The 25,568-nt window shown below is 46.7% G+C and overlaps 1 protein-coding gene across 6 annotated transcripts in view; it reads right to left on the reverse strand.

The window, feature by feature from the left end:
* The window catches only part of ACSS3 (acyl-CoA synthetase short chain family member 3), a 178,453-nt gene that overhangs the window by 149,531 nt on the left and 3,354 nt on the right, over window positions 1-25,568 (reverse strand). For 2 of the 6 annotated variants that reach the window (XM_029597103.1, XM_029597104.1), the window contains exons 2-3: window positions 13,704-13,848; window positions 5,658-5,846 (exon numbers count right to left, since the gene is read on the reverse strand). In XM_029597103.1, the coding sequence (XP_029452963.1) occupies window positions 5,658-5,846; window positions 13,704-13,848 (334 nt within the window). Of the gene's footprint in view, window positions 1-5,657; window positions 5,847-13,525; window positions 13,655-13,703; window positions 13,849-16,871; window positions 17,003-24,501; window positions 24,637-25,568 lie in introns of those variants that run through there. The other 4 variants (XM_029597107.1, XM_029597105.1, XM_029597106.1 and 1 more) reach the window with 4 other exon arrangements.

Here is a 25,568-nt window from a genome sequence, read left to right on the forward strand (position 1 = left end):
GGTATGCAACGATTTCCAGGTAGCCGCCCTGCAAATCTCTTGAGGCGACACCTGAGAAGATTCCGCCCAGGACGCCGCATGAGGTCTCGTCGAATGAGCTCGAAGACCCACTGGCGGTGTTTTACCGCGCAGAATGTACGCGGAACCAATGGCCTCCTTGAGCCAACGGGCGATCGTTGTGCGGGACGCCGCAGAACCTTTCTTCGGACCCGACGTCAACACAAACAGATGATCCGTTAAACGAAAAGAATTTGTGACCTCTAGATAGCGAAGAAGAGACCTCCGCACATCTAGTTTTCTCAAATCCCTCAACTTCGGGTCGGAAGAATCACCAACCGCGAAAGCGGGAAGTTCAATCGATTGATTCAAATGAAAAGCCGATACGACCTTAGGCAAGAAAGAGGGAACGGTCCGCAAGGAAACCCCTGAATCAGAAAAGCGCAAGAAGGGCTCTCTGCAGGATAGAGCTTGCAACTCAGAAACCCGGCGAGCCGAAGCAATGGCTACCAGGAATACAGTCTTTAACGTGAGATCTTTGATCGTAGAATGCTTCAGAGGCTCAAAAGGAGCTGAGCATAAGGACGAGAGCACCCAGTTGAGGTTCCAAGAAGGACAAGGGAGCCGCAAAGGAGGACGGAGGTGTTTCGCCCCCCGAAGGAAACGGGAGATATCCGGGTGGAGAGCCAGGGAGACTCCCCGAATCTTACCACGCAAACAACCAAGCGCCGCGACTTGGACCCGTAGGGAACTGCACGCTAAGCCTTTGGCCAGCCCAGCCTGGAGAAAAGCCAAAATATCGGGAATAGCAGCGGAAGTGGGATTAAGACCCCGCTCCACGCACCACTCCTCAAAGACTACCCAGACTCAAACATAAGCCAGAGACATAGATTGTTTTCTGGATCTCAGCAACGTGGCAACTACCGCGTCCGAGTAACCTTTTTGCTTCAACCGATACCTCTCAAAAGCCATGCCGCGAGACAGAAGTGATCCGCATCCTCCAAACAGACGGGACCCTGACGAAGGAGCCCCGGAAACCCCTGTAGACGAAGGGGTGCCGCCACCGACAACTGGACCAGGTCCGCAAACCACGGACGGCGCGGCCACTCCGGCGCCACCATGATCACGTTGGACGGGTGCAATTCTATGCGCCGCAGTATCTTGCCGATCATGGGCCACGGTGGGAACACATACAGTAGCACCTCCGCCGGCCAGGGAAGTGCTAACGCGTCGACCCCTTCTGCTCCTCTTTCTCGGCGTCGACTGAAAAATCTCGGAGCCTTTGAGTTGTTCCACGTGGCCATGAGATCCATGTGGGGCGTTCCCCAAGTCCTGCAAATGAGAAGAAACGCTTCTTCCGCTAGCTCCCACTCTCCGGGATCTAGGTGGTGTCGGCTGAGGAAGTCCACCTGGACATTGTCGGCTCCTGCTATGTGAGACGCAGCGAGATCGCTGAGATGCCGCTCTGCCCAGGCCATCAAGGAACATGCTTCCTCTGCTACTTGAGGACTTTTCGTCCCGCCCTGGCGATTGATGTAAGCCACGGTGGTAGCGTTGTCCGACAATACTCGGATCGCCTTTCCTCGTACAAGGGGTAGAAAAGCTTGCAATGCCAGACGGACCGCCCTGAACTCTAGGCGGTTGATAGACCACCGGGTCTGATCTTCTGACCACAGACCCTGAACCGATTTCTCTTGGCAAACTGCACCCCAACCGGAAAGACTGGCATCCGTGGTCACCACTGTCCAGTTGGGAAGAAGAAGAGATACTCCACAGGAGAGATGTTTGGAATCCAGCCACCAGCCCAGGCTGGAGCGCACCTGATTCTCGAGAGGCAGTGGAAGATAATATTCCTCTGAAATCGGTTTCCAGCGGGACAACAATGAAGACTGCAGTGGCCGCAGGTGAGCGAACGCCCAAGGGACTAATGCCAGCGTTGAGGCCATAGATCCGAGAACTGTCAGGTAATCGCAGACTCGCGGACGGTGTTGAGACAAAAGACGTCGTACCTGAGACTGTAGTTTGCATATCCGATCCTGAGAGAGAATCACTCTGCCCCGTTTTGTGTCGAAAACGGCTCCAAGGTACTCCAAGGACTGAGTGGGTTCCAGATGACTCTTGTTGTAGTTGACCACCCAGCCGAGGGACTGCAAGAATTGTAGCACCCTTGATACCGCTTGCCAACACAGGCTCTCTGACTTCACCCGAATCAGCCAGTCGTCGAGGTAAGGGTGAACCAGGAGGCCTTCCCGACGTAAGTGCACCGCCACTACCACCATCACTTTCGTGAATGTCCGAGGCGCTGTCGCCAGGCCGAACGGAAGAGCCCGGAACTGGAAGTGTCTGCCCAGAATGCAAAACCGCAGGAACCGCTGGAAGGCTGGCTGGATGCCCACATGAAGGTATGCTTCTGTGAGATCTAGTGACGCAAGGAATTCGCCTGGCCGCACTGACGCGATCACCGAACGAATGGTTTCCATCTTGAAGTGAGGGACCCGAAGACATCTGTTGACTCCTTTCAGATCCAGTATGGGTCGGAAAGTGCCGTCCTTCTTGGGAACTATGAAGTAAATGGAGTACCGGCCCTTGCCGTACTGATCGGCCGGAACTGGAGAGATGGCCCCCAAGCTTTCTAGTCTTCGGATGGTGTCTAGCACTGCCGCCTTCTTCTTGGGATCCTTGCAAGGCGAGACCAGGAACTTGTCCGCTGGGATGCGAGCAAAATCTAACTCGTAACCGTGTCTTATCACGTCGAGGACCCACTGATCCGACGTCATGCTGGCCCATACCCCGAGAAATAAGGATAGACGCGCCCCCACGTTTTAGGACAGCGTGCTGAGGGCGCGACGAGGGATAGGCCGGCCGAACTTCATTGCGAAGGTTTGGAACCCGTACCCGACGGGGCTCCTCCTTGCCTGCCAAAGCGTTTGCCCCGAAAGGACTGCTGCCAGTGAGTGTTTCGAGAAGAGGCCGGCCTGTACGAAGGTCCGGTGGATCTTTGCGGCCTGGACTTCCGGGGACCCCGGAAACAGGCTCTGCCAGAAAACGAAGAGCGCGACCGGGTCCTATCCTCTGGCAGCCTAAACGCTCGGTTCTCACCCAGGGAAACCATCAAGTTATCTAATTCCTTACCAAACAGCAATTTCCCTTTGAAGGGCAATGCCCCGAGGTGAGCCTTGGACAAACCATCCGCCGCCCAGTTGCGCAGCCAAAGGAGGCGGCGTGCCGACACCGCTGCCACCATGGATCTAGCTGAAGTGCGTAAAAGATCATGGAGCGCATCGGCCCCATATGCGATAGCTGCTTCCAACCTATCTGCTTGGGAAGCCTCCTCCGGAGAGAGACCTGCATTCGCCTGCAGTACCTGGGCCCAGCGCAAACTAGCTCGCATAGCGAAGTTCGTGCAAATGGCAGCTCGCACTCCCAAGGCGGAAACCTCAAAAATCTTTTTGAGCTGTACCTCCAACTTTCGGTCTTGAATATCCCGGAGGGCCGTCACTCCCGTGACAGGGATGGTAGACCTCTTCGTGACAGCGGACACCGCCGAATCCACTTTTGGAAGTCGGAGGAGCTCCAGCGCCTCCTCCGGTAAAGGATAGAGTTTATCCATGGCCTTACTGACTTTCAAACCTAACTCCGGAGTATCCCATTCCTTGAAAAGGATATCCGTGGACAAGAAATGAAAAGGGAAGGCGACCGCCGGTCCTGTGAGGCCGAGAAGAACAGGATCCATATTCGCCTCCTGGCGGACCACCACCGGAGGAGCTTCAATTCCCAATTCATGGAGAATGGCCGGGATGAGAAGTGCCAGTTCCTCTCTGCGGAATAGCCGCACCACCTTGGGGTCATCCCCTTCTGCAGCCTGTGCAGCTTTCTCTGCAATGGGCTGTGCAGTACCATCCACTGCTGCCTTCCCGGCCCCCGTCAGGGGCTCCTCGGCGGACTCCGTATCATCCTCAGGGGAATCCTCGGGATCCGATTCCTGCGGCACCCCCCTGGGAGGCCGCTTCCCCCGGGACGCACCGTGGGCGATCTCCGCGCCCTTCCTGGTCTTCTTTTTCCGTGGAGGGGACCCGTGGTCGGCCGCACGCGAGCCATTCCCCCGGATGCGCTTGCTGCGCTTGTATTTGAGGACTTTGAGCAGCAACAGCGCAAAATCCTCAGAAAAATCACCAGAATCCGAGGAATCACTCTCGGAAGCCTCCCGGGACCGAAGCCCCTCCGAGGGAACCTCCCCCGCCGTGACACGCTGTGGGGAAAGCGCAGGAGGAAAGGAAGAGGCCCCCACCGTTTCCCGCGAAATTTCCCGGCCGGTGGCCAAGATGGCCGCCACTCCCGCACTAACCGGGAAAAGATCCTGAGGCTTGTCAGCGGAGCTACCACCGCGCGACGGCGAACGCACGACCCGGGAACGAGCCCCCCGTGTCGCTACCGAGGGTCCCTCATCACCCGGGACGCAGGCTGAACAAAGGCTGTCCCTAGAGAGACGCGCGCGCGCCGAGCCGCAGGCCCTGCACTGTGCAGCACGCGGCATGCCGGCGAAAACGCGGGAGAAAAACGGGGCCGCGGCGAAAAAATTACCACAAAAATTAAAAAATTTAAAATAAACAAACAGAGCAATTCGGCGACCTCCCCCCTGCCAATGACGCCCCCCCACCGAGAAAAACGGAGCGGCGACACCAGGTAACAGAGAGCCGCAAAAACAAAAGTAAAAACTTTTTTTTTTTTTTTTTTTTTTTTTTACAAACAAAAACGCTGTCCCTGGTTCTGAAAAGCCCTTATTCCTGCAGGGGTGAGTGAACCAGGCTCCCTGGTGTCACCCCTGACGCTGCCACTAGCTTAGCCGGGTCCTCAACCCTGGCAGCGGCCTCAACCGGGGGAGGGTAGTCCCCTCAGGACCTCTCAACTCCCCTGGGAGGCAGGGCACCCGGGACTAAGAGATTAAAAGAAAAAAACCCCAATTTGGTATATAAACAACTAAGCCTAATAGAAAAGCCTAGCCCAAAAAATTCAAACCTGACTAACACCAACACCAGAATCAGGTCAGGCAGGGCTGTGACTGGACCTGCACCATCTACTGGAGACAGAGTAAGACTGAGGGGCTGTGACTGGCACAGGGGCTTATATATGGCTCCGCCCACAAGTTTTAATCTGTCTCCATCTACTGGTGCGGAGTCACAACCCAGGTATCCTGGACTGATCCTGGTACGTACAGGGAATGGCCCTTTGCCCTTACCATGTGACAGGGTATCCGTGCCATTGGCCGGATCCTGTCACATGGTAGGAGCACTGGATGGCCCGCGCCATTTTTAAAGATGGCGCCGGCCATCCATTACTTCCACTGGACCACCAGGTACTTGTAAAAAGTTTTGGGGGGGTTTGGGAGGGTGGGGGAAGCTAAGGGATCAGTTTTAAAGGGTTGGGGTGGGTTTTTTGTTTATCGGCTCGGGCGCAGCCGATAAACAAAACCGTGATCGGGCCGCACAAATAAAAATTAACGATGTGAATCAGAACCGGAATTGGAACCGATTCCAGTTCCGATTCACATCTCTAATGAATGCCCACCTCACAGAATTATTTTTTTCTAATGTTTAAGTACCTGGAGGATTTATTCAACATTTGTTTTTTTCAGAGATTTGCATTTTCCCCCATACATTTACCTTTGCATGGTCAATGCGGACTGAGAGTTCTTTAGACGCGAAGCCACCAAAGATGAGGCTATGCACCGCTCCGAGCCTTGCACATGCCAGCATGGTGTACATTGCTTGTGGGATCATGGGCATGTAGATGACAACACGATCGCCTTTCTTCACCCCATGTTTGGCTAAAACACCAGCCAGCTTGGAGACCTGTGCAGAGAAAATTGTGATGTAACTGATAATCTGTTAAATGATGTATAAAATAGCTGCATTAATTGCTTTAAAACTATTAAAACGACAGCTGGCTGAGTACAATATAGGTTTCCCAATTTGACATCTGGGTAGTAATTTCAAGACTTGTGCTGGATGACACATACTTGGTTGTTTTGTCTTTGAGCCTGCCATAATTATACAACTTACAATGAAAATAATACGGGTGCTCAGTGCAAACCTCAGGAACTGCTCACCAGTTAATGATGCAGCCAGGACAGGGTCGGAGAAAAAACACATTTATCAAGAGATCAGATGACAACGTTTTTGGTGCAACCTCCCTCAAGCAGATATTCGTCCTTACCTAGTCATCTTTAAGTTCTTTCTAGGACTGATTTTGATTAAAGAGACAGCATAAGAGACTGCTCTTGCTAACAAGGACAGTGACAAAAGAAAATGGTCAGGTCTTCGTACATATTCTTATCAGCATAAAAATAATTTGCAAATCGAGAACTATTTTACTTAGGTCAATTAAAAAAAACAAAAAACTTTTTGTCTCCTTTAAAATCTGCGTACTGTTGCATTACCATGCACAAAAAGTGGATGCTGCCATCTCAAGCAAAAAAACAAACATTGTAATTCACATTCAAAAGTTTAAAACACACACACATGTTCAATCTAAGGCATTTTTGGAAATAAAGGTTGATTGCTCCAAGGATCTGCACTGTGACAAGTGTTATTTTACGTATTCATTAATGATCTGGAAAAGGAAGCAATGAGCGAGCTGGTCTATTCTGCAGAAGACACAAAAATATTCAAAATAGTTAAAATACAAGCAGATAGTAAAGAATTGCAGAAGGATCTTGCAAGACTGGGGAATTGGAGATCTAAGTGGCAGAAGAAATGTTATGTGGACAAGTCCAAAGTGATGCGCATGTGGAAAAATAACCCTCTCTATAGAGGGTTGCAGATTAGAGAAAGGGTCTTCGAGGCATTGTGAGCAATACATTGAAATCCTCAGCTTATTGTGTGGGGACAATAAAAGGAGTAAATAGAATGCTAGGAATTACTCCAAAAAGAATGGAGAATAAAACAGTGACTTATCATAGCGCCTCTGTTATGGTTGGTGTGTATGTGGACCCTTGGCCTGAGGTGCAAGTTGACACTGCCTGTAGGGAGGAGCCCCACAGGTCTGCACCGTCAGGAGGCGAGGAGATGGAGAAGCAGGAAGCTCTGAGCACAGCGGGGGAAGGACCCCCAGGAACCAGGAGGTGATCCCCATAGGGTAGTAGGCTGTAGGCGGCACCTGAAAAAGCAGGAGAGAGAGGGCACCAGACAGCCCACAGTACAGTGGGCGCGGAGATAGGAATACTGGAGATTTTCTGGTAGGACGGCCCCGTAGGGTGGAGCTGCGGCATAGTGGACATAGACAGGAGTGTGAAGGCCAACCCACATGGCGGGAAGTCTTAGCCCGATTCCAGCAGCTCCAATAGGCAGGTACTCTGAGATCAAAGGAGACAGCAGAGGAGGACAGCTGGCAGTGATGATAATTCCTGGAAATGACCCCAAGGAGCAGGGAGGCCCAAGATAGTCTCTGATGGTAAGTGCAGCCCATGGAGCAGGAGGGCGCAGACTGTCTTGAATGATACAGGCACAATCCGAGGAGCGGGAAAGCCAGCCGAAGATTCACTAGTCGCTGCAATAGTTCCAAGGGAGACCCGGGTGATAGAAGCGGTAGCCAGGTAGAACCCAAGAGGTGCAGGGCCAGCCCGAGGAGCGGGGTAGGCCAGGGGAGCAAGTCCCCGACGGAGTGCACACTGACCCCCGAGGAGCGGGTGCCAGACAGGGTTCAGGCAGGCAAGAGCGGCGTCTCAGGAATCGGAAGCAGGTATAGGACTCGTACGGAACTTGTTGCCAAGTCAGCTGGCTGGGGGCGCCGATGTGGTTTAAATACAAGAGTCCGATGACATCATCAACTGGGGACGACCCCGTGGTTCCCGCCAAGGCAGCCTCAAAGGCGGGACCTTGTGACGCACGCGCCTAAGAGGGCCCAATATCGGAGGGAGAGATGATGGCGTCCTTGCCTCCACGCAGAGGCCTGAGGAACGCGGCGATACAGGCAGGCCCATGCAGCGAGCAGACCCGGGGAGGGCAGAAGTGCAGAGCAAGCAGTGAGTACTCGCGGTCGCAGCCGTCTGCGACCGACAGGCATAACAGCCTCTGCCTACATCGATGATGCAACCACACCTTAAGTGCCATGTGCAGTTCTGTTTGGCCCATCTCAAGACAGATATAGTAGAACCTGAAAAAAGGTATAGACAAGAGCTACAAAAATAATAAAAAAAGGGTAGGGAATGGCTCCCTTGAGCCTGAACAGGTTAAGGCTCTTCAGCTTAGAGGAGATGCGACAGAGGTTTATAAAATCATGAAATGGAAGGAATACGTAAATAAGGGACACTTATTTACCCTTTCAAGCAGTACTAGGATGAGAAAACATGCCATGAAACTAGCATGTGGCACATTTAAAAGAAATTGGAGAAAGCTTTTTTTGCTCAATGTACAATCAAGCTGTGGAATTTGTTGCTAGAGAATGTGGTCATCTAACATAGCTAGGATTAAAAGGGCTCTGGACAAGACCCTGGAGGGAAAAAATCCATAAACAAATGTTAGTCAGGTGGACTTGAGGAAAGACCCTGCTTAGCCCTGCGAGTGAGCAACAAGGAACTGGATCAACTTTGTGAGATCTGCTAGGAATTTCCTAATGACCTAGATTGACCACGGTTGGAGACAGAATGTGGGGCTCAATGGACCTTTGGTCTGACCCAGTATGACACATTTTATGTCTTTAATGATTCATTTGGATGGCCTGAATACAAAGACAACCAATAGTCTCAATCTTTCCTCAAAAGAGACCAGCTCACCCTATACTACAATGTACTTTCACACCACACCCACCCAGGTGACGGTTTTAAAAAGCAACTTTCATTACTGAAGAGACAGAAAAAGGGACACTAGGGGTGACCCAACCTTAAAATTACATAAGATGAATTTGTATTTCACAGAACCATGCATGAGACTCTCTCTTACTACTATCAGATGCCTGACAGCCACCACACCTCAGGAACCATAAAGTGAAGAAAACCCCACATTTTCTAGGTAACAGGCAGCACTGCTTCATTTTCTATTCCAAAAGAATTATGACATTCAATCTAAACTTGACTTTCTAAGCTATCAATATGCAGCAGACGAATGCAGCAGTTTTTCAGAGAGACGACCCAACGGTGATGAAGAAAGCTTTACCTCGCAGGTACGGGCACCTACGGTGCATCCTTTGCTCTTCCTGGAGGAAAAGCTGTCAGATTCCCAATCAGCGGGATGTGATTTATCAGTGTGCAGAGAGCCTAGGCAGAGAAATTTACCACAGGGGAAATTCAGCGCCACTTGGAATGCATTCCTGGAAATTAGCTCCCCAAGGAGAAGCAAACAGTCCTTGAATGTTCTCTGGCTGTAACAGGGAAGCCTGCTCCTTCTAAAACTAGAAATTCCCCATGAAGCATCTGCAGTCCTTTCAAATGGTTTCCTAAAAAGGAAGACATCGCTTTTAAGGGTTTTCTTTATTTTTGTTATAATTGGCCCTACTAAATGACCTCAAAACCTCGGGGCAACCACTAAACAAAATCACAGGAAGCATGCAAGTGTCTCTCACCTCAGTTCAAAAGAAGGTGATCTAATTAATTCAACAGAATCCATATTTCAGCTGACGGGGGAGGGGGCTGCTCTGCATAAGGTTTGCCAGGCTAACTTGCACCGATACACAGTATACACAATAAAACAGGAAGAAATGTGCTGCTCCCTTGGCCTCATCCACAGCACTCCAATGGGATCAGATCCTCCGTCCCATGGAGCCAGCGGGTCCCAAGGCATGTCCCGGAGGTGGCACACTCAGGAGAAGGGAAGACGGCTGCTCTTACAGTGATGAGCTTGCCTGGTCTGTTGGTGGCACCGAGTCCATGCTTGGGAGGAGGCTGCGGCGAGCGGGGGGGGGGGGGGGGAATACAAGCACAAACTGCATAAATAGATCTTTATTAAAGTTATAGTGAACATTTGTACTTTTTTTTTTTTTTTAACAAGAGCTGATAAATTGAAGAACATGGATAAAACAGGAATGCTGCTTTTAGGTTAAAATAGATCTTTAAATGTATTTAGCACTACAATGGTAGTATCAAACACTTTGGAGGAAGAAACCCACATTTGCTTAAAAATGAGCATGAAGTAGGATCAAGTTGACTCCTCTATCATAACGTAATAAGAGAGAAATCTAGACAAGGGCTCACAAATGCAAGAGATTGAAAACATAGTACAGCAGAGCTAATACGCTCTGTCCACCTAAGACCAAGAGGAACCCAGTGTCACAAACCAGAAACACAGAATGCCAACGTCTGCACAGTGAGCGGTGCGATCGATCAATCCCACTTCAGCTGAGCCAGGGGACATCACAGCACAGTCCAGCTAGCTACCTTCGGGAATTTGCCAGCTTTTCAACACGTACCCCAGCTGAACGGCTAAATAAAGCCCCTAAGCAGTGCTGTTCGGCTGCTCAAAACGATGGCTTTCCCAGAGTTGTGGTTGGGTTGGGAGACGACTTAGTCAGCTGGCATGAATTTTTAATGCTAGCCAGCTAAGTTCGAATGGCCGTTAGTGTTTACAAGCTTAGATTTAGCCAGCTATGTTAAAGACTTCATGAAAATTCACCCCAACAGAGAAAGCCCCCCTAATTCTCCGGTACAGTTGTGCGATGCAGCCCGTGCACCTTAACTCCAAAATGAGTTGTTAATGTCTTGCAAAGGAGCCAGAAGATTTTATCTAAAAAGAAAACTCACTGGGAAAAATGAAGAGCAGACTCGGTCAGATACAGAAAGATCACAACATTTTTAATATGTTGTAAACCAATGGGGAAAACTGGTGAAAGCTGAGCTGTAAGAACTACACTTTTCCAAATCCTTGAACAAACATTAAAGAATAAAATGGATTACAGCAAGACCTTAAAAGCAGTGAAAGCTTCCCTTCCATCTTTTCCCAGCATCTCTCCTTCCTGAGCTGTAATGACCGTGCTATCCAGTCACTACATCTTCATGAGAAGATAGGACAAAAGGGTACAAAAATCAGCACTTTAAAAAGGTGACATTTTGCAGCAGACTTAAGAGGTTGAAAAATACAGTATTTACTGCAACCCGTCTCTCTCATGCTTAGCCTAATTACATTCAATTTTACAGCAAGCTTGTTAAAATAAGTAACACAGCCTGGAAACAATTGTTGCACATTAAACTTTCCGAATGCACCTTCCAAGGAAATCATATCGCTACAAAAATTTAAGACTACATTGCAGCATAATCGACAAGGAAATTACATAAAGACAATGTTGCATATGAGCTTTCAAGGCCTTCTTTAGATATTCCCACGGGTCCTGCCAATACCGGTTTGCACAGGGCCCACAAGGCCGACAAAAACCTGTTTAAGTGCTCTTTTGTCACAGGAAGAAAATCCAAGACTTTGTGCAGCTCTCCCCTCCCTCTCCTGTGAAATAATCTGCAACTTTTGCTGACAGTCTTGTCATTCAAGGATTGGAGTCCAAAGTCACCTTGAAACCTTAACAGCAGACTATGGTATGAAAAAAGGAACGACTAGTGAGGTGATCAAATTTGCAGATGACACAAAATTATTCACATTCCTATTAATCATTGAAAAGGACAAGATCCAGATCACACAACATATACCTTATATTATGAATACATGTTACCGATAAATGTTCTGGCACATTGTTAGTAAGAGTTCAACCAAATATATATTTACGTGCCTCATTGTAAACCGTTGTGATGGTGCTTTACTAAATGACGGTATAGAAAAGATTTTAAATAAATAAATAAATAAAATAAAATAAAATAAAATAAAAAATTTTAGAACTGCAGATGGACTGTGGGAGACCGAGCAACTGAATGGCAATTGAAATTTAATGTGGAAAAGCGCAAAGTAATGCACATAGAGAAAGATAATCCCAACTACAGGTACGTAATTGCTGGCCTCTGTACTGGGGAGTCACTACCCAGGAGAAGGGACCTGGGAGTCCTTGTGGACAATACTTTGAAATGCTCGGCTCAGTGCATGGCGGAGGTGGTCAAAAAAAGCAAAGAGAGTGTTAGGGACGATCCAAAAAGGAATGGGGATCATAAGGACTTAAAAGTAGTTTGCAGCAAGTGCATTTTATTATAATATAAAAAACAGGAGACAATAAAGGCCAGTGATTGAACTTGCTGGTTTGACAATCTGAGGTCTTCGGACCCTTCTGATACCAGTTCTGAGGCCTTTGTCTCTTAATTACAAATATTTTTAAAATTAAAAAACACAAAAATTCAAGGTTAAAATCAGTGTCTATATGTATTTTGAATAAAGATAAAAAAAATTTTTTAACAGTGATTCTAAACATGGTAACTTATGATCTTTAAGACAGTTAGTGTTCATATGTAATTGAATTGGATTCTAACTGTCCCCTTTGCATATTGGAGTCCTTGTGGACAATACTTTTAAATGCTTTGCTCGGTGCATGGCGGCGGCAGTCAAAAAAAGCAAAGAGAGTGTTAGGGACGATCCAAAAAGGAATGGGGGGGGGGGGAATAGAACAGAAAAAAAAATCGTATTCCCTCCGTATTGAGCCACGGTGCGACCGCATCTTTTGAGTACAGTTCCGGTCGCTCCCATCTCAAGACAGACATGGTGGAACTAGAAAAGGCGCAGAGGAAGGGGACAAAAATAGGGGGGGCTCTTCAGCGTGGTAACAAGATGGCTGAGGGGGGACATGAGAGACGTTTATCAAATCACGAGCGGGGTGAACGGTTAAATAAAGAACGGTTATTTACCCTTTCAAAAAAATACAAAAACAAGGGGGCACTTCACGAAGCTAACAATGAGAGGGTGGAAGAAAGCACTTTTTCCACTCGGCGCGCTTTCAAGCTGTGGAATCTGCCCCCAGAGGACGTGGTCAAGGAGACGAGCATAGCGGGGTTTAAAAGAGGTTTGGACAAGCTCCTGGAGGGAAGAAATCCAGAACATATTATTATCCTGGTAGGCTAAAGGTAGCCATTGCTATCACTGGGAGTGAATAACAGGAACTAGATCTAATTTATGGGATCCGCCCGGTGACTGCGACCTGGACTGGCCACTGTCTGAGACAGGATGCTGGGCTCGATGGACCTTGGTCTGACCCAGTATAGCAGTTCTTAACACGAATCAGAAAAAAGTAATAGCAAACGTCTCCCAGAGGCTGGTTATTTTTATGTCTGGAAATCAGTGTCAGATTCAGCTGGCAAGGGAGAAAAAAAAAAAACAAAAAACCTTTAATGAACTACAGCACAACGTTCTGGCAAACCACATCTGAGCGAGCTAAAATGCAAGCGTTTTTATTGCTCTGTGACTAGAGCTTCAAAAATAAATTGAAAAAAGGTCCTTGAAGCAGGTGAGGGAGATTTCAATAAGCCCCAGGCACTGCTAATTAGAACTGAAAAATTATAAGATATTCTTTCCTCTAAAATTCTGGGGGGGGTTTGATACTGCAGCTCAAGTATGTATGAAATTCACAAGGTCCTAGCAGATCCAGGCAAGGCTTGAGCCTGGCTCGTGTCAAGTACCTGGCCATAGACCGGGCTCAAGGTCCTTACAGGAGAGTCATCAGCACCACCCATCCTCGCCTCCCCCAGGCACGGGGACTGAACGAATGAAGTTCCGAGAGCCGCACATCCACAGCAGCACCACAGCGTTTTCATCTCACACAGAGAGGCGCAGCAGCAACGGGAAACCAGTGAGTACCTGTCTGTGAACCTCTTTGTAACTGATGACCTCTTTAGTGCCTGTCACAGGGCTGTCGTGGATTACAGCGGCCTGGTCTCCTCGTCCGGTCTCTACGTGACGGTCCAGAGCATTGTAGCAAATATTAAGCTCGCCACCTACAAACCTGAAACAGAAAGTAAATGAGCTTAGCCAGCACCTTGATCCGTCTTCTTCACCCTCGCAAAGTAATCATGGTAGTTTAAAAGCTGGAACATGCAACACCACTGCGGGAGAGCACTAAACAGTCTACCTTGAACGTGGTTCAAGAGGAACCCGCAGCTGCATTTCTAATCCAAAACGATTACTCAACGCTAATGATATCATAATATGGAGTTTAAAAAAATGACTCTTTAGAACAGTGCAAAGGCCAGGAAATATATAATCCTGCAGTATGAATGCTTCTTTAAAAGGGCTTTTGACACGATATCCACTTACTTTTCTAATCAAACCATTCTCGCTAGGCTAGTCGGGAACTGGAGGCTACTACTGGCATGTGTGTGTGATCTCCATACAAGGAAAAACGAACAAGTCGTCAGAGCAAGGAGCTGAGAAGCAGGGCTCAAATCCCCTGGAGCTCTGGCAAGTCACATCATCGCCCGCTGCCTCAAGGTATCCACTGAAGAGTGTCAGCTCTTCGGAGCAGAGACTTCTTTTACCTGAACTTGAATAATGCTGGCTAAACATCAAAAAATTAATTTTAATTATAAGACCTAATACCAAATCAATGTCCACTATGTATCACCTTATCCTGTTTTATGACCAGCGTTCTACTTATGGTGGACGGTACAAACCAGAGCCGTTCGGGGATGCCACGATGTTAAGCACGGTGTACAAATTCACAAGGCAACTGGAGGATGGGGGCGGGGAGCAGGGATGGCACTGGTCTCTTTTTGAGGCTTTCCAGGATGATGACCATTTAGAAATTCTTTCCCCTACAGGTACTTTTCTTCGCCCTGCATGCAGAATCCACTACTTTCCTTTAAAATATTTGCAAGGATGTAACAATTTCTTTGAAAGACAAACCGCAGTCTTGCCCTATCCTATAGCCGACATGCGTTAGCGGTGGCTGAATTTCCGGCTATTTTTTTTTTTCCTTTTACATACATATTTCAGATTTGATTAAATCTGTTTCTGCGGACCTAACCATGCTTCTGCGAGGTTACTTTAAAAAAATAGTTAATTTGGCTAAACGTTTGCAAGTGCAACTTTATAGATGCATTAAAATTTAACCATTTCGTGATTCCGCGGGAGTGGAGGAAGAAAGGTTTATTTTTAAAATCGACGAAGCGGATAACTATTTATTTAATCTGCTTTTTCAGGCACTTCAAAGCTCTGCACATTTCCCTGTCCCCAGTGGGCTCACAATCTAAGTCTGTACCTGAGGTAATGGAGGGCGAAGTGACTTGCCCAAGGTCACAAGGAGCGGCAGCGGAATTTGAATCCTGACTTACCTGGTTTGCGGCTCGCTGCTCTAACCACTGGACTACTCAATAGGTTAATTTTCACAATGTCAGGCATTCATCTTTAGTGTTCAGTGGAATGAACTCATCCCATCTATGCCCTTTTTAAATTAACATTTATGGCAGAGAAGCTATAAACGGGCACCTTTGCATTCTTCAAAAATGGACTTTATGGTTTTCTTTTACCACTTTGCCTATAATTTATTTTTCTTGAATCAAGTCCAACACACATAAGAATCAGTATTACAGGCCACAGTTCACAATTCTAAGATCAGATTAAACATGAAACTAAAGAAAACTGAAAAAAAAAGAGTTAGGTAAAAAATGTTCTATTCCTTATTAAACTTTAACTTGCAGGACTGCACTTTTAGAGTGTCCAGAGCTGCAAACATGACTTTCAGTACCAAATGCTAACTGCAAATAATGAAAAAAGACAGACACACAAATGGACTTTGATCCCACTTAAATGAAAGTTGCCCTTGTGGGTACAAAGAACAGCAACGAAGGTAGTCCACGGTGAAATGCATCCTGTTTACTGGTTTAACGCCTAGGACCTAGGAGAAAGAGGGAGGTTCAGTAGCCATGAATAGTCCAGTATGCCCCAGACCCGCTCAGCAAGTTTGGTTTTCAGGATATCAAAACCCAGATGTGTGTGCATACAGCCAACACATGGAACGATTCTTTGTGTACGCTCTTTGTAGACAGCCTGGAAACCAGAGCAGCTGAGTGGGGCGAGAGCCACTGGAACAGCACAGGCCCAAAGTCCCCTGCACTCTCTCATTCGGGCCTGGATAGGGGCAATAATAAGATGGGATCTGATGCTGCACAGATGCAACAAAGACCTAGGGTCTAAAGGCAAGTACATGAAAAGTAGAAGGAAAGAAGTCTTAAGGAAATATGAATCGTGTATCATCATCATTATTTATTTATTTGAAAAAGACTTGCGCTATTAATGCCATCAAAGCAGTTGTTAAAATGTAAATTTAACAGCTATCATACATAACAAAAACACTTTATACATTCATATCTGAAAACACACTGAGAGAAACTCCATCAGAGTTCACTATTTCCTCTCTTCCCATTACAATGCACATTCTCCTACCCAACCCAACTGTATCCAGTTAAAGACTCAGAGAACCAGACTCTCCTACGGCACCACAAATGCAGCAGGAGACAGTGCAGGGGACCAATGGAAATCTGTTGTCAGTGGGGAAACTCTGCTACACTTTTTATATCCAAGTATTCTGATCTATCAGTTTCCAGCTACACCAATTTGTTAGTTAGCACAAAGCTGTGTAACCTGCTTTAGAGATCACAAAATCTCTCACACTTATAATTTCAGGAGAGGTCCCTTATCCAGCAGCGCAGCAAGCCAACAATCTCTCTGCCTAAACGTTAGCCGGATGAATTGCCACGAACATTCAGCAGACTGCCAATGATTAGGTGCTCCCCTGACTACAGCCAGATAAAGTCATAGTTACCTGGATAACCTTAGGCATGGTATCCAGCACATAAAACTTATACGACCTTCTTAATTCTGCCTCGGAATGCCTTCAACTTATCTAACTCGTCTCTGGCCAAACAGTTAGCCAGGTAAGTCAGAGGCGTTCAGAGTGGCGTAAAATTTAAAACATGCTGGTCTGTCCAGACAAACCGTTTTGATATTGGCCTCGTGATCCTCCCATACCTGGCAGGAAAACTGATGGATCTTCCTGAACTGCACTCCTGATCACTTTGTGCAGCTGTAGCCCTCTGCATATCAAATGTTCAATGCTTAACAGCGCAATGTCATCAAAACCAGTCGAGCTCGAAGTGTTAGACTGTTATTCAGTCCTCAGCTAAATCACCAAGATTCACCAACTTGATGAAAGTAAAAGCTTGCTGCATTTATCATTTAAATAGTTAATCTTTTAAATGTCAGTAGTTACATCTTTACCCTCTAGTCCGTCTGGTTGGGTGGATATCCACAATGAATAGGCAATGGAAATGTAAAAATGTATCATTGATCTAATACGTGCAACATTTATCTCAGGCATATTCGTACTGGATACCCTGACAACTGCACAGACTGTGGCAAAAACAGGACAGGTTTGGGAAGCTCTGATTTATATAAACGCCACAAACTAGGATGCAGTACAACAACCTGCAAGACCCCAAGGAGTTTACCAACTCTATTATGCCTGGGAAGTGGCTTTTGTTAACCTGAACAAAGTTCAATATTAGATCTCAAAATAAGAACAGCACAGTGGGATGATCTTTTACACAATAGAAACTAAAACAGCACCCAACAAGCATCAAAGGGAGAAACTGGATCCGACTTCAGATCTCCTGGCTCTCGGCCTATTGCTCCAGCCACTCCCCACACAAATGCTTATAGCTTCATCACGCATAATCAGTCCTAGGAAGAAAACCAGGAGAAAAGAATAAGGAAGATAAAAGATAGAGATCTAGAATAGAATACTTTAGGGGCCGGCCCAGTGCAGGAGATTTGTGTTCAGTACCTGAGACCAGTTTCCAATCTCAACCATCACACAAGGCTGACACCTAGTGGCCAGACTCAAGCACACATATCAATATTTACAAAAGCAGCAGCCTGAGGCCCTGACCAAGGACTATTGCTGAGGTGGCTGGGCTCAACAGTTAGAAAATGGCAAGCCCACTGGAGGCCCGTTCCAACGGAGCTGGAAGGCCAAAGGAACAGGAGGGGACCTGCCGAGCAAAAAAAAAAAAAGTTCATAACGTACTTAATTCATATATGGAAAAGCCTATCGGACAAAATGCAGCATCCTAGCCTACACAATGTGTTTCATAGAGGAGTTCCTCCAAACATAACTCGGTGGCTCATTCCAAAGGCAGCAGGAGGTAGAGGATATGAAGCTACAGTCCCATGAGGCAATTACAGAGGAGAGAAAGGACATAAATAGGTACAACCCTGCCTCATCACTTACACAAATGACTAATTTCAAGATTTTTCCTCAACTCTAGTCCTTTTCTAATTCCAACAAGCCACAAGTGATCAGGAAAACCAGATGTTACTGCATTTTAGAAGTGCTACCTACTCCACCAGAGCATCTAACATCTGCTTTATTGCTCATCAAGTCCTGGCTTATTACTCCTCCGCATACTGGTAACTTTCAAAACAAACAGCATCTTTACAGCCAAGCTATTATTGATTTCATATGTAACCCCCTCGTTCGGGACCTCCCTCTATGCAGGGGCACAGCCTTTTTTCCCCAAGACCACTCTTACTCCCAGCTCTCCTTCTCTTCGCACCAAACACAGGCCACTCAGCACCAGAGTGCCAGGGTTCATGCCGGCAGAGAGGATAAACCTCATGAGAGGCTTCTAAGAAAACTAAAAAGTCATGGGATAGGAGGTGATGTCCTTTCGTGGATTACAAACTGGTTAAAAGACAGGAAACAGAGAGTAGGACTAAATGGTCAATTTTCTCAGTGGAAAAGGGTAAACAGTGGAGTGCCTCAGGGATCTGTACTTGGACCGGTGCTTTTCAATATATATATCAATGATCTGGAAAGGAATACGATGAGTGACGTTATCAAATTTGCAGATGATACAAAATTATTCAGAGTAGTTAAATCACAAGCAGACTGTGATACATTACAGGAGGACCTTGCAAGACTGGAAGATTGGGCATCCAAATGGCAGATGAAATTTAATGTGGACAAGTGCAAGGTGTTGCATATAGGGAAAAATAACCCTAGCTGTAGTTACACGATGTTAGGTTCCATATTAGGAGCTACCACCCAAGAAAGAGATCTAGGCGTCATAGTAGATAATACATTGAAATCGTCAGCTCAGTGTGCTGCAGCAGTCAAAAAAGCAAATAAAATGTTAGGAATTATTAGGAAGGGAATGGTTAATAAAACGGAAAATGTCATAATGCCTCTATATCGCTCCATGGTGAGACCACACCTTGAATACTGTGTACAATTCTGGTCGCCGTATCTCAAAAAAGATATAGTTGCAATGGAGAAGGTACAGAGAAGGGCAACCAAAATGATAAAGGGGATGGAACAGCTCCCCTATGAGGAAAGGCTGAAGAGGTTAGGGCTGTTCAGCTTGGAGAAGAGACGGCTGAGGGGGGATATCATAGAGGTCTTTAAGATCATGAGAGGTCTTGAACGAGTAGATGTGACTCGGTTATTTACACTTTCGAATAATAGAAGGACTAGGGGGCATTCCATGAAGTTAGCAAGTAGCACATTTAAGACTAATCGGAGAAAATTCTTTTTCACTCAACGCACAATAAATCTCTGGAATTTGTTGCCAGAGGATGTGGTTAGTGCAGTTAGTGTAGCTGGGTTCAAAAAAGGTTTGGATAAGTTCTTGGAAGAGAAGTCCATTAACTGCTATTAATCAAGTTTACTTAGGGAATAGTCACTGCTATTAATTGCATCAGTAGCATGGGATCTTCTAGGTGTTTGGGTAATTGCCAGGTTCTTGTGGCCTGGTTTGGCCTCTGTTGGAAACAGGATGCTGGGCTTGATGGACCCTTGGTCTGACCCAGCATGGCAATTTCTTATGTTCTTATGTTCTTATGTTCCAGGACTCTAGGCTCCCAGGAGTAGGTACCAACACGCAGTCTCTCACTTCTGTTAAACCCTCTTGATTCAGAGTATTCACACTCGGGATGCCCTTGCTTGATGGCACCCTTAAATCCGAATGAATGATGCTGGACACCCTGGTGAGAAGTTCAACAAAAATTTCTTGTAACCAAAAAGTCAAATTTACATCAAAAGATTCTCCAGTTTATCTTCTTATAAAACTAAAACAATCCAATGTTCCTCTTTCTCAGTGTTAACAGCTAACTCGCAGGGTCATTTATCACTTTGCAAGTTAAACAACGCAACGCATGCAATTATGCAGATATTGCATTTGTTATGCAAGTGGAAGGAGTTTGGGTGGAGTTAATGGTAATGAGCGGCTCCTAACATCATATGCGATAGAGTAACACACTGCAATGCGGTTTTTAACGCCAGAAATAGCTACAACGTTTTTTCTGTTCATTACCGGGCAAAAAGTTTTTGTTTTTTTTTAATCGCACATGCCAGGGGGGGGGACGACAAAGAGCGAGAGAGCCTCTAAATAGACCTCAATATGTCACTCTATATTTATACCACTGTAAGAGGAGAAGGTACTTTTAACTCAATGTGGGGTTTGGGAATAGGGTAGGTTTGGGGGGGGGGTGTTTACATACACAGTCAGAAATATGAACAGCAAAGTTGACATAACTGAAGATTTTCTGTTCTTTGAATCGATGAAAGGCCCAAGAAGAGTTGATCTGTACAATGCACTCTCTACCTAGCTTGATTGAAGCTAGGCAGAATGTGCATCAATCTAGGTAGAGAGCGCATTGTACAGATCAACTCCTCTTGGACCTTTCATCGATTCAAAGAACAGAAAATCTTCAGTTATGTCAACTTTGCTGTTCATACTTCTGATTGTCTATGTAACCCCCCCCCCCAAATCTACCCCAACCCCACACTGAGTTAAAGGTACCCCTCTCTTACAGTGGTATAAATAGAGAGTGACATAGTGAGGTCTATTCAGAGGCACTCTCTCTCCCTCTTCCCCAACAACATATGCGATAATCTTTTCCTCACTAATATGGGCAGAACACACAAAGTGAAAAATAGCGTGGGTGCGATAAATTTATCGTGTGTTGCGGAAATTGCCGATGTGATGCAGGATAAGGAAAATTAGCCTAACTGTGCCCTTTTTTTTCCCCCAAATTGCAGGTACTATTTTTGCTATATTTATAGCATTTTGATAAATCCTGGAGTCGGTTTCTAAGATGACAAACACTAGGAAAAGTTCCAACTCTTGAGTGACAGAGTGAGCTCCTAATAGGGTTAGAATCTCCTCTATCTTTCACTGATGGTAAAAGCTTTGACTTCCAGCGGTAAGAAACCCACATCTCTAGTCCTCAGTGGGCAAGAACTGGTGGCAAAGAATTCCTCCCAAAACAAGAAGTACAAAACCTCTACAAAAATACTTCACTTCTTCTCTGGTGTTCACTGGCAGGTCAGTGCTATCCCTACTTAGCTGGGCAGAAGGAAATCACAGCACCGTGCCCGGACCTCTGAAGGCAGGAGTTAAACATTCTTAGACAGGAGAAGACTTCCAAAACCAATGGCTCTTCTCAGAAACTCCTCGTCCACTCCTCCAAGCCAATCTCTTCCAGATTGTGAGGTACTGGCCAGGGCAGAGTCTCTTCCCTCTTTTGCGACGCCGTTGGCCCTGTATGAGAAATCTCTCTAGCCATGCTCCTTCTCTTCCAAAAAAATTGCCACTTCCCCTGGGTTACACTGTGGGGACCCAAGGATCAGGAGAACTCCAAATTGCAACGCAACACCAAACAAAACTCCCAAAAAGCCACACTGCTCCTCGTGCCACCTCCTGCTTTTATAGTGCATTGCTGACCAATCCGGACAAGCCTCTGTGGAGGTGCCTGCAGGGATGGTCTGCAAACTACAAACTCCTAGCCTAGGGATCTAGCTAGGGATCAAGTGGATAGTGGAGACCTAGGGATCTCTAAACATATGAAGAACATCCAGAGTCTGCTTTAACAAAAGCTTTCTCCCATTCTCTAACTACAAGACAGATTTAAAAGGTCAACAACCCCCAAAAATATATTGGCCAATGCATTAAGTTAGGCCAATAAAAAGATATTTGTTAAGCAGCTTTCAAGAGTTATGCTCCTGATGAAGGAACCGTAGCTCCCAAAAGCTACTCAAGAAATGCACCAAGTTAAGACAATAATTTACAGGCATTACGTTTTCTCTATATCGAGAGGGAAATTTTCACAACACAGTTTCCAAACAGGGACAGTGACTTTCAAACCGGTGCGCAGGAGCACGTGCGAGCACGCCAGCCCATGCCCAGAGATGCAGCTATTTTATAATTTGTGCATGCTATAAAACAGCCATGCACACGTGTGCCAATTTTTAAGTGGGCCTGCACATGGGCACACAAATCCAGCTTCCATTGCATAAATCGGGGGATTTTAAAAGGGACACTCGCCAATGCTATTTACCATTTCGTCCCCAGTTCGCCCAGTTAAGAGCTAGGTCCTCCAAGCCCCACCTAGTTTAACAGCCTTCACTCCCCCCCCCCCCCCCCCCAGTTAGCCTCAACCCTTAAAACCCCACAGATCTGCCCCGTTTTCTTTAATTTTTATGTCATCCATAGCAGAGCTAAATTTACATGGCAAGGGACTTTGGCGCACGCTGGGTCGAATCATTATTTACATGCATATCTCTGGTTCATGCCCCAAAAGGCCCATGCCCCGCCCCTTTCTGAAAACGTCTGAGCTGTGCGCGCTGCGGGAGATACATGCTTATCTCGGTGGCTTTTAAAATCCGCTCGGCATACGCAAGCCAGACTTATTTGCGCATCCGCTACTTAATGCGCGGACCGGGCTTTTAGAATTCACCGATATGGGGGTAGTTATTCAGCTAAAAAGCAGATGCAAAACCTCTGCAGCTTTCCCTCAGCAATTTTCCAAAGGAAAAATGTATGCCAACTCTACCTTTGGGAATTGGTGCAACGTCCTCAGGGAAAAGTACCTGCTGCTGGCTTTGCAACAATCCACGCGGTTTGAAAATCGGATCCTGGGGGGAAAAAAAATCACTCACGGGTGCCGGTCTTTATTTCAATCAATGCAACCGTGCGCCCAGGCTTTTGAAAATGCACTCGCTCATGCGCCATCATCGAGCGTTGCTAAGGGGGAGAAGTGTTTTGCGCTCTGGCTTCTCGGCTGTTTGGAGCCCCTTGAACCAAAGTGGCAATGCATTGCTGTTGCCCCCTGAAGATTTCAGTAAACAGCGTAGAGCTGAGTCCGTCAAATAACTGTGGGTGGATGTGAGTTAATTAATCCCAGCGTCACAGGTTTGAGATCCAGAGGATGCAAGGAAGAGCTGGAAATTTAAAAGACTTCACTTCACTGAAGAAAAAAAAAAAAGGGGGGGGGGGGGGAGAACACGAGCACTGTATGATGGTCCCAGAAGGGGTGGGGGGGGGGGGGGGAACAGTCTCTGCGGTTTCTCCTCTTCCACTCCCTCCCCCAGTCCAGCATGAGACCTTCATTCTCACTGTGTCTGGGTCAGGTCCCACTTAGTTCACCATTTCTTTTGTGAAGCCACTAACTTGGTGCCCAGATTTTTATTTTACATGCCCCTGCTGGGGTTACCATAAGATGACAACATACATCCCTAGTCCCTGGGCCTATTAACAGAATTGCTTACCCCATTCAATCACGTAAGGCTGTCCCAGAGGAAGCGGTCCATCCCTCACACCCCAACCTGCCTTGAAGTGGGCCAGTATGCATTTTAAAAAAGCTACAGCTCCTGCCATTTTTTATTTTCTTCATCCAAAAAGTGATTTTTGTTATTAACTTGAATAAAGTATGCACATGGATCAGACCTCAAAATTAGAGGATCTTTAAAAAAAAACCAAAAAAAAAAACAACCCACACACCTTCCAGTGTCAGGTGAATTAAATCTCTCTAATCAATGGAATATCACTGAACAGATTCAGTGCTCCACACCTTTATCATTTCAGTTTCACAGTTGCTGTTCAAAACTCGTGATCTCCCAGAAACGTAAATAAGACAGTTCATTTCCCCTGGGGCCTGATTCTCTCTCATACCGTTACTATGGCAAATTCTCCCAAATGAACTGTGAGCTTGCATACAGACAGCAACCCACTGAGCAGAAACTACACTGATAATTATACAATAACACGAGAGAGTTGCAAGGAATTTATTCACTCTCCACCGTCAGTCTCCATGACTTATTTGATTGCTAATTACTCTTCCCAGTTACTATTTAATCAGCACTTTCTGGAACAACTGGGTGCAGTCCAATAACATTAACACTGCATACGGGAAATAACCCTGACTAGAATTTAAATAAACTAAAAAATGCATTTTCAACTTTTGTTATCCGTAAAATATACGTTCATTTCATCATGACCAACTCAGGGGGATGCCTTCCAAGTCTAAAATAGGAAGAAATGGTGCAGATGTTTGTCTATCCAGATGTATGGAAGGGTTCCTCAGATATGCTAGCTCAGGTGTGCAAAAAATGTCTAGGAACAGAGGCCAAACCATTCCAAAGGTTTACTGTCAGCCCACAGAAAGTTGGGAGCTGCAGAGTGGGCAGAGGATCCTGGCAGGGGGGGGGGGGGGGGCTGTTGCAGAAGGGTGGGGAATCTGCAGGAGACAAAGCGCAGAGCTTGCAGCTTTGCAAGGACCGCGCCTGGTAACAGGTGAAGAAGCTGTGTCCCTACCGTACCGAGTCCCTTCCCATCTTCTTCTTCTTTCATCGGGGAAGCCGTCCTACTTTATTTAAGATTTCGCCAAAGAACAGCGGAGGCTGCTCACCGCCTCAGAAGCTTTTCGGGAGCACTGGCACTTATTTAACCTTGCACTTCCACTTCCCACTCTCTGCCAGCCCGTGCCTCAGCAGATCTACACTGCAGTTTCCTCGCTTCCCCACAGCGCCCAAAGACAGAAGAAATAAGCGGCCAAGCCAGGGGACAAAATACCAAACCAAAAAGATGTGTCGGTTTATTTAATGCTGAGGGAAGAGTTGCACTTCCCAGAAGTGAGTAAACAAGTTGGGTTTCTGAAAGCCCTTTGGCAAAGTAAACGTAAAACTAAAAGCTCCTACAGTAACATGAGAGTCCCACATAATCCTTAGCATGGGACGGACTGGCCTATCAGGGAAAAGGGCATCCACCGGTGGGCCGGTCGCCCTGGTCACGTGGTAGTCTCGGCTCCTGCTGAGTGATTGCCGCAGAACTTGACGCAGCCCGAGGGAGATCTCGGCGGGGCCACGCAGCCCAAGAAAAGTGTCGGCTCGGCCCGAGGGAGGTCTCCGCCCAAAGAAAGGCCTACAGGCTCGGCAACAGGAAGCACCTGGCAGTTGCAGGGCCGCTTCCTCCCACTTCCCCCTCCGGCAATAAGCGAGCAGTGCGGGCTCAGCCACGGCCCAAAAGAAAGGACGACGACTGAGAGTTGCGTGTGTGTGTGTATGAGAAAAAGCACTAACATGGGTGTATGAAAGAGAGCCTGAATATGTGCATGAGAGTGAGCCTGCATGTGTGTATGAGAGAGTGAGAGAGAATCTGCACGCGTATGTGACAGCCTGCATGGGTATGAGAAAGAGAGTGCCTATGTGTGTGAAGGAGAGAGAGAGAGAGAGGATAAAGATTGTGTGGCCTTCTTCACCCAAATCCACAATAATCTCTGGAAAATCAAAAGATGCCAGGTATTTATTTATTTAATGCTATGGAGAGCTGGAGATGTTTTAATTATTTAATGTTTTATTACTTTAAATTTCAGGGTGTTATTTCATGT

The sequence above is a fragment of the Rhinatrema bivittatum genome, chromosome 4, assembly GCF_901001135.1.
Source record: "Rhinatrema bivittatum chromosome 4, aRhiBiv1.1, whole genome shotgun sequence".
NCBI classification, from domain to species: domain Eukaryota; kingdom Metazoa; phylum Chordata; class Amphibia; order Gymnophiona; family Rhinatrematidae; genus Rhinatrema; species Rhinatrema bivittatum.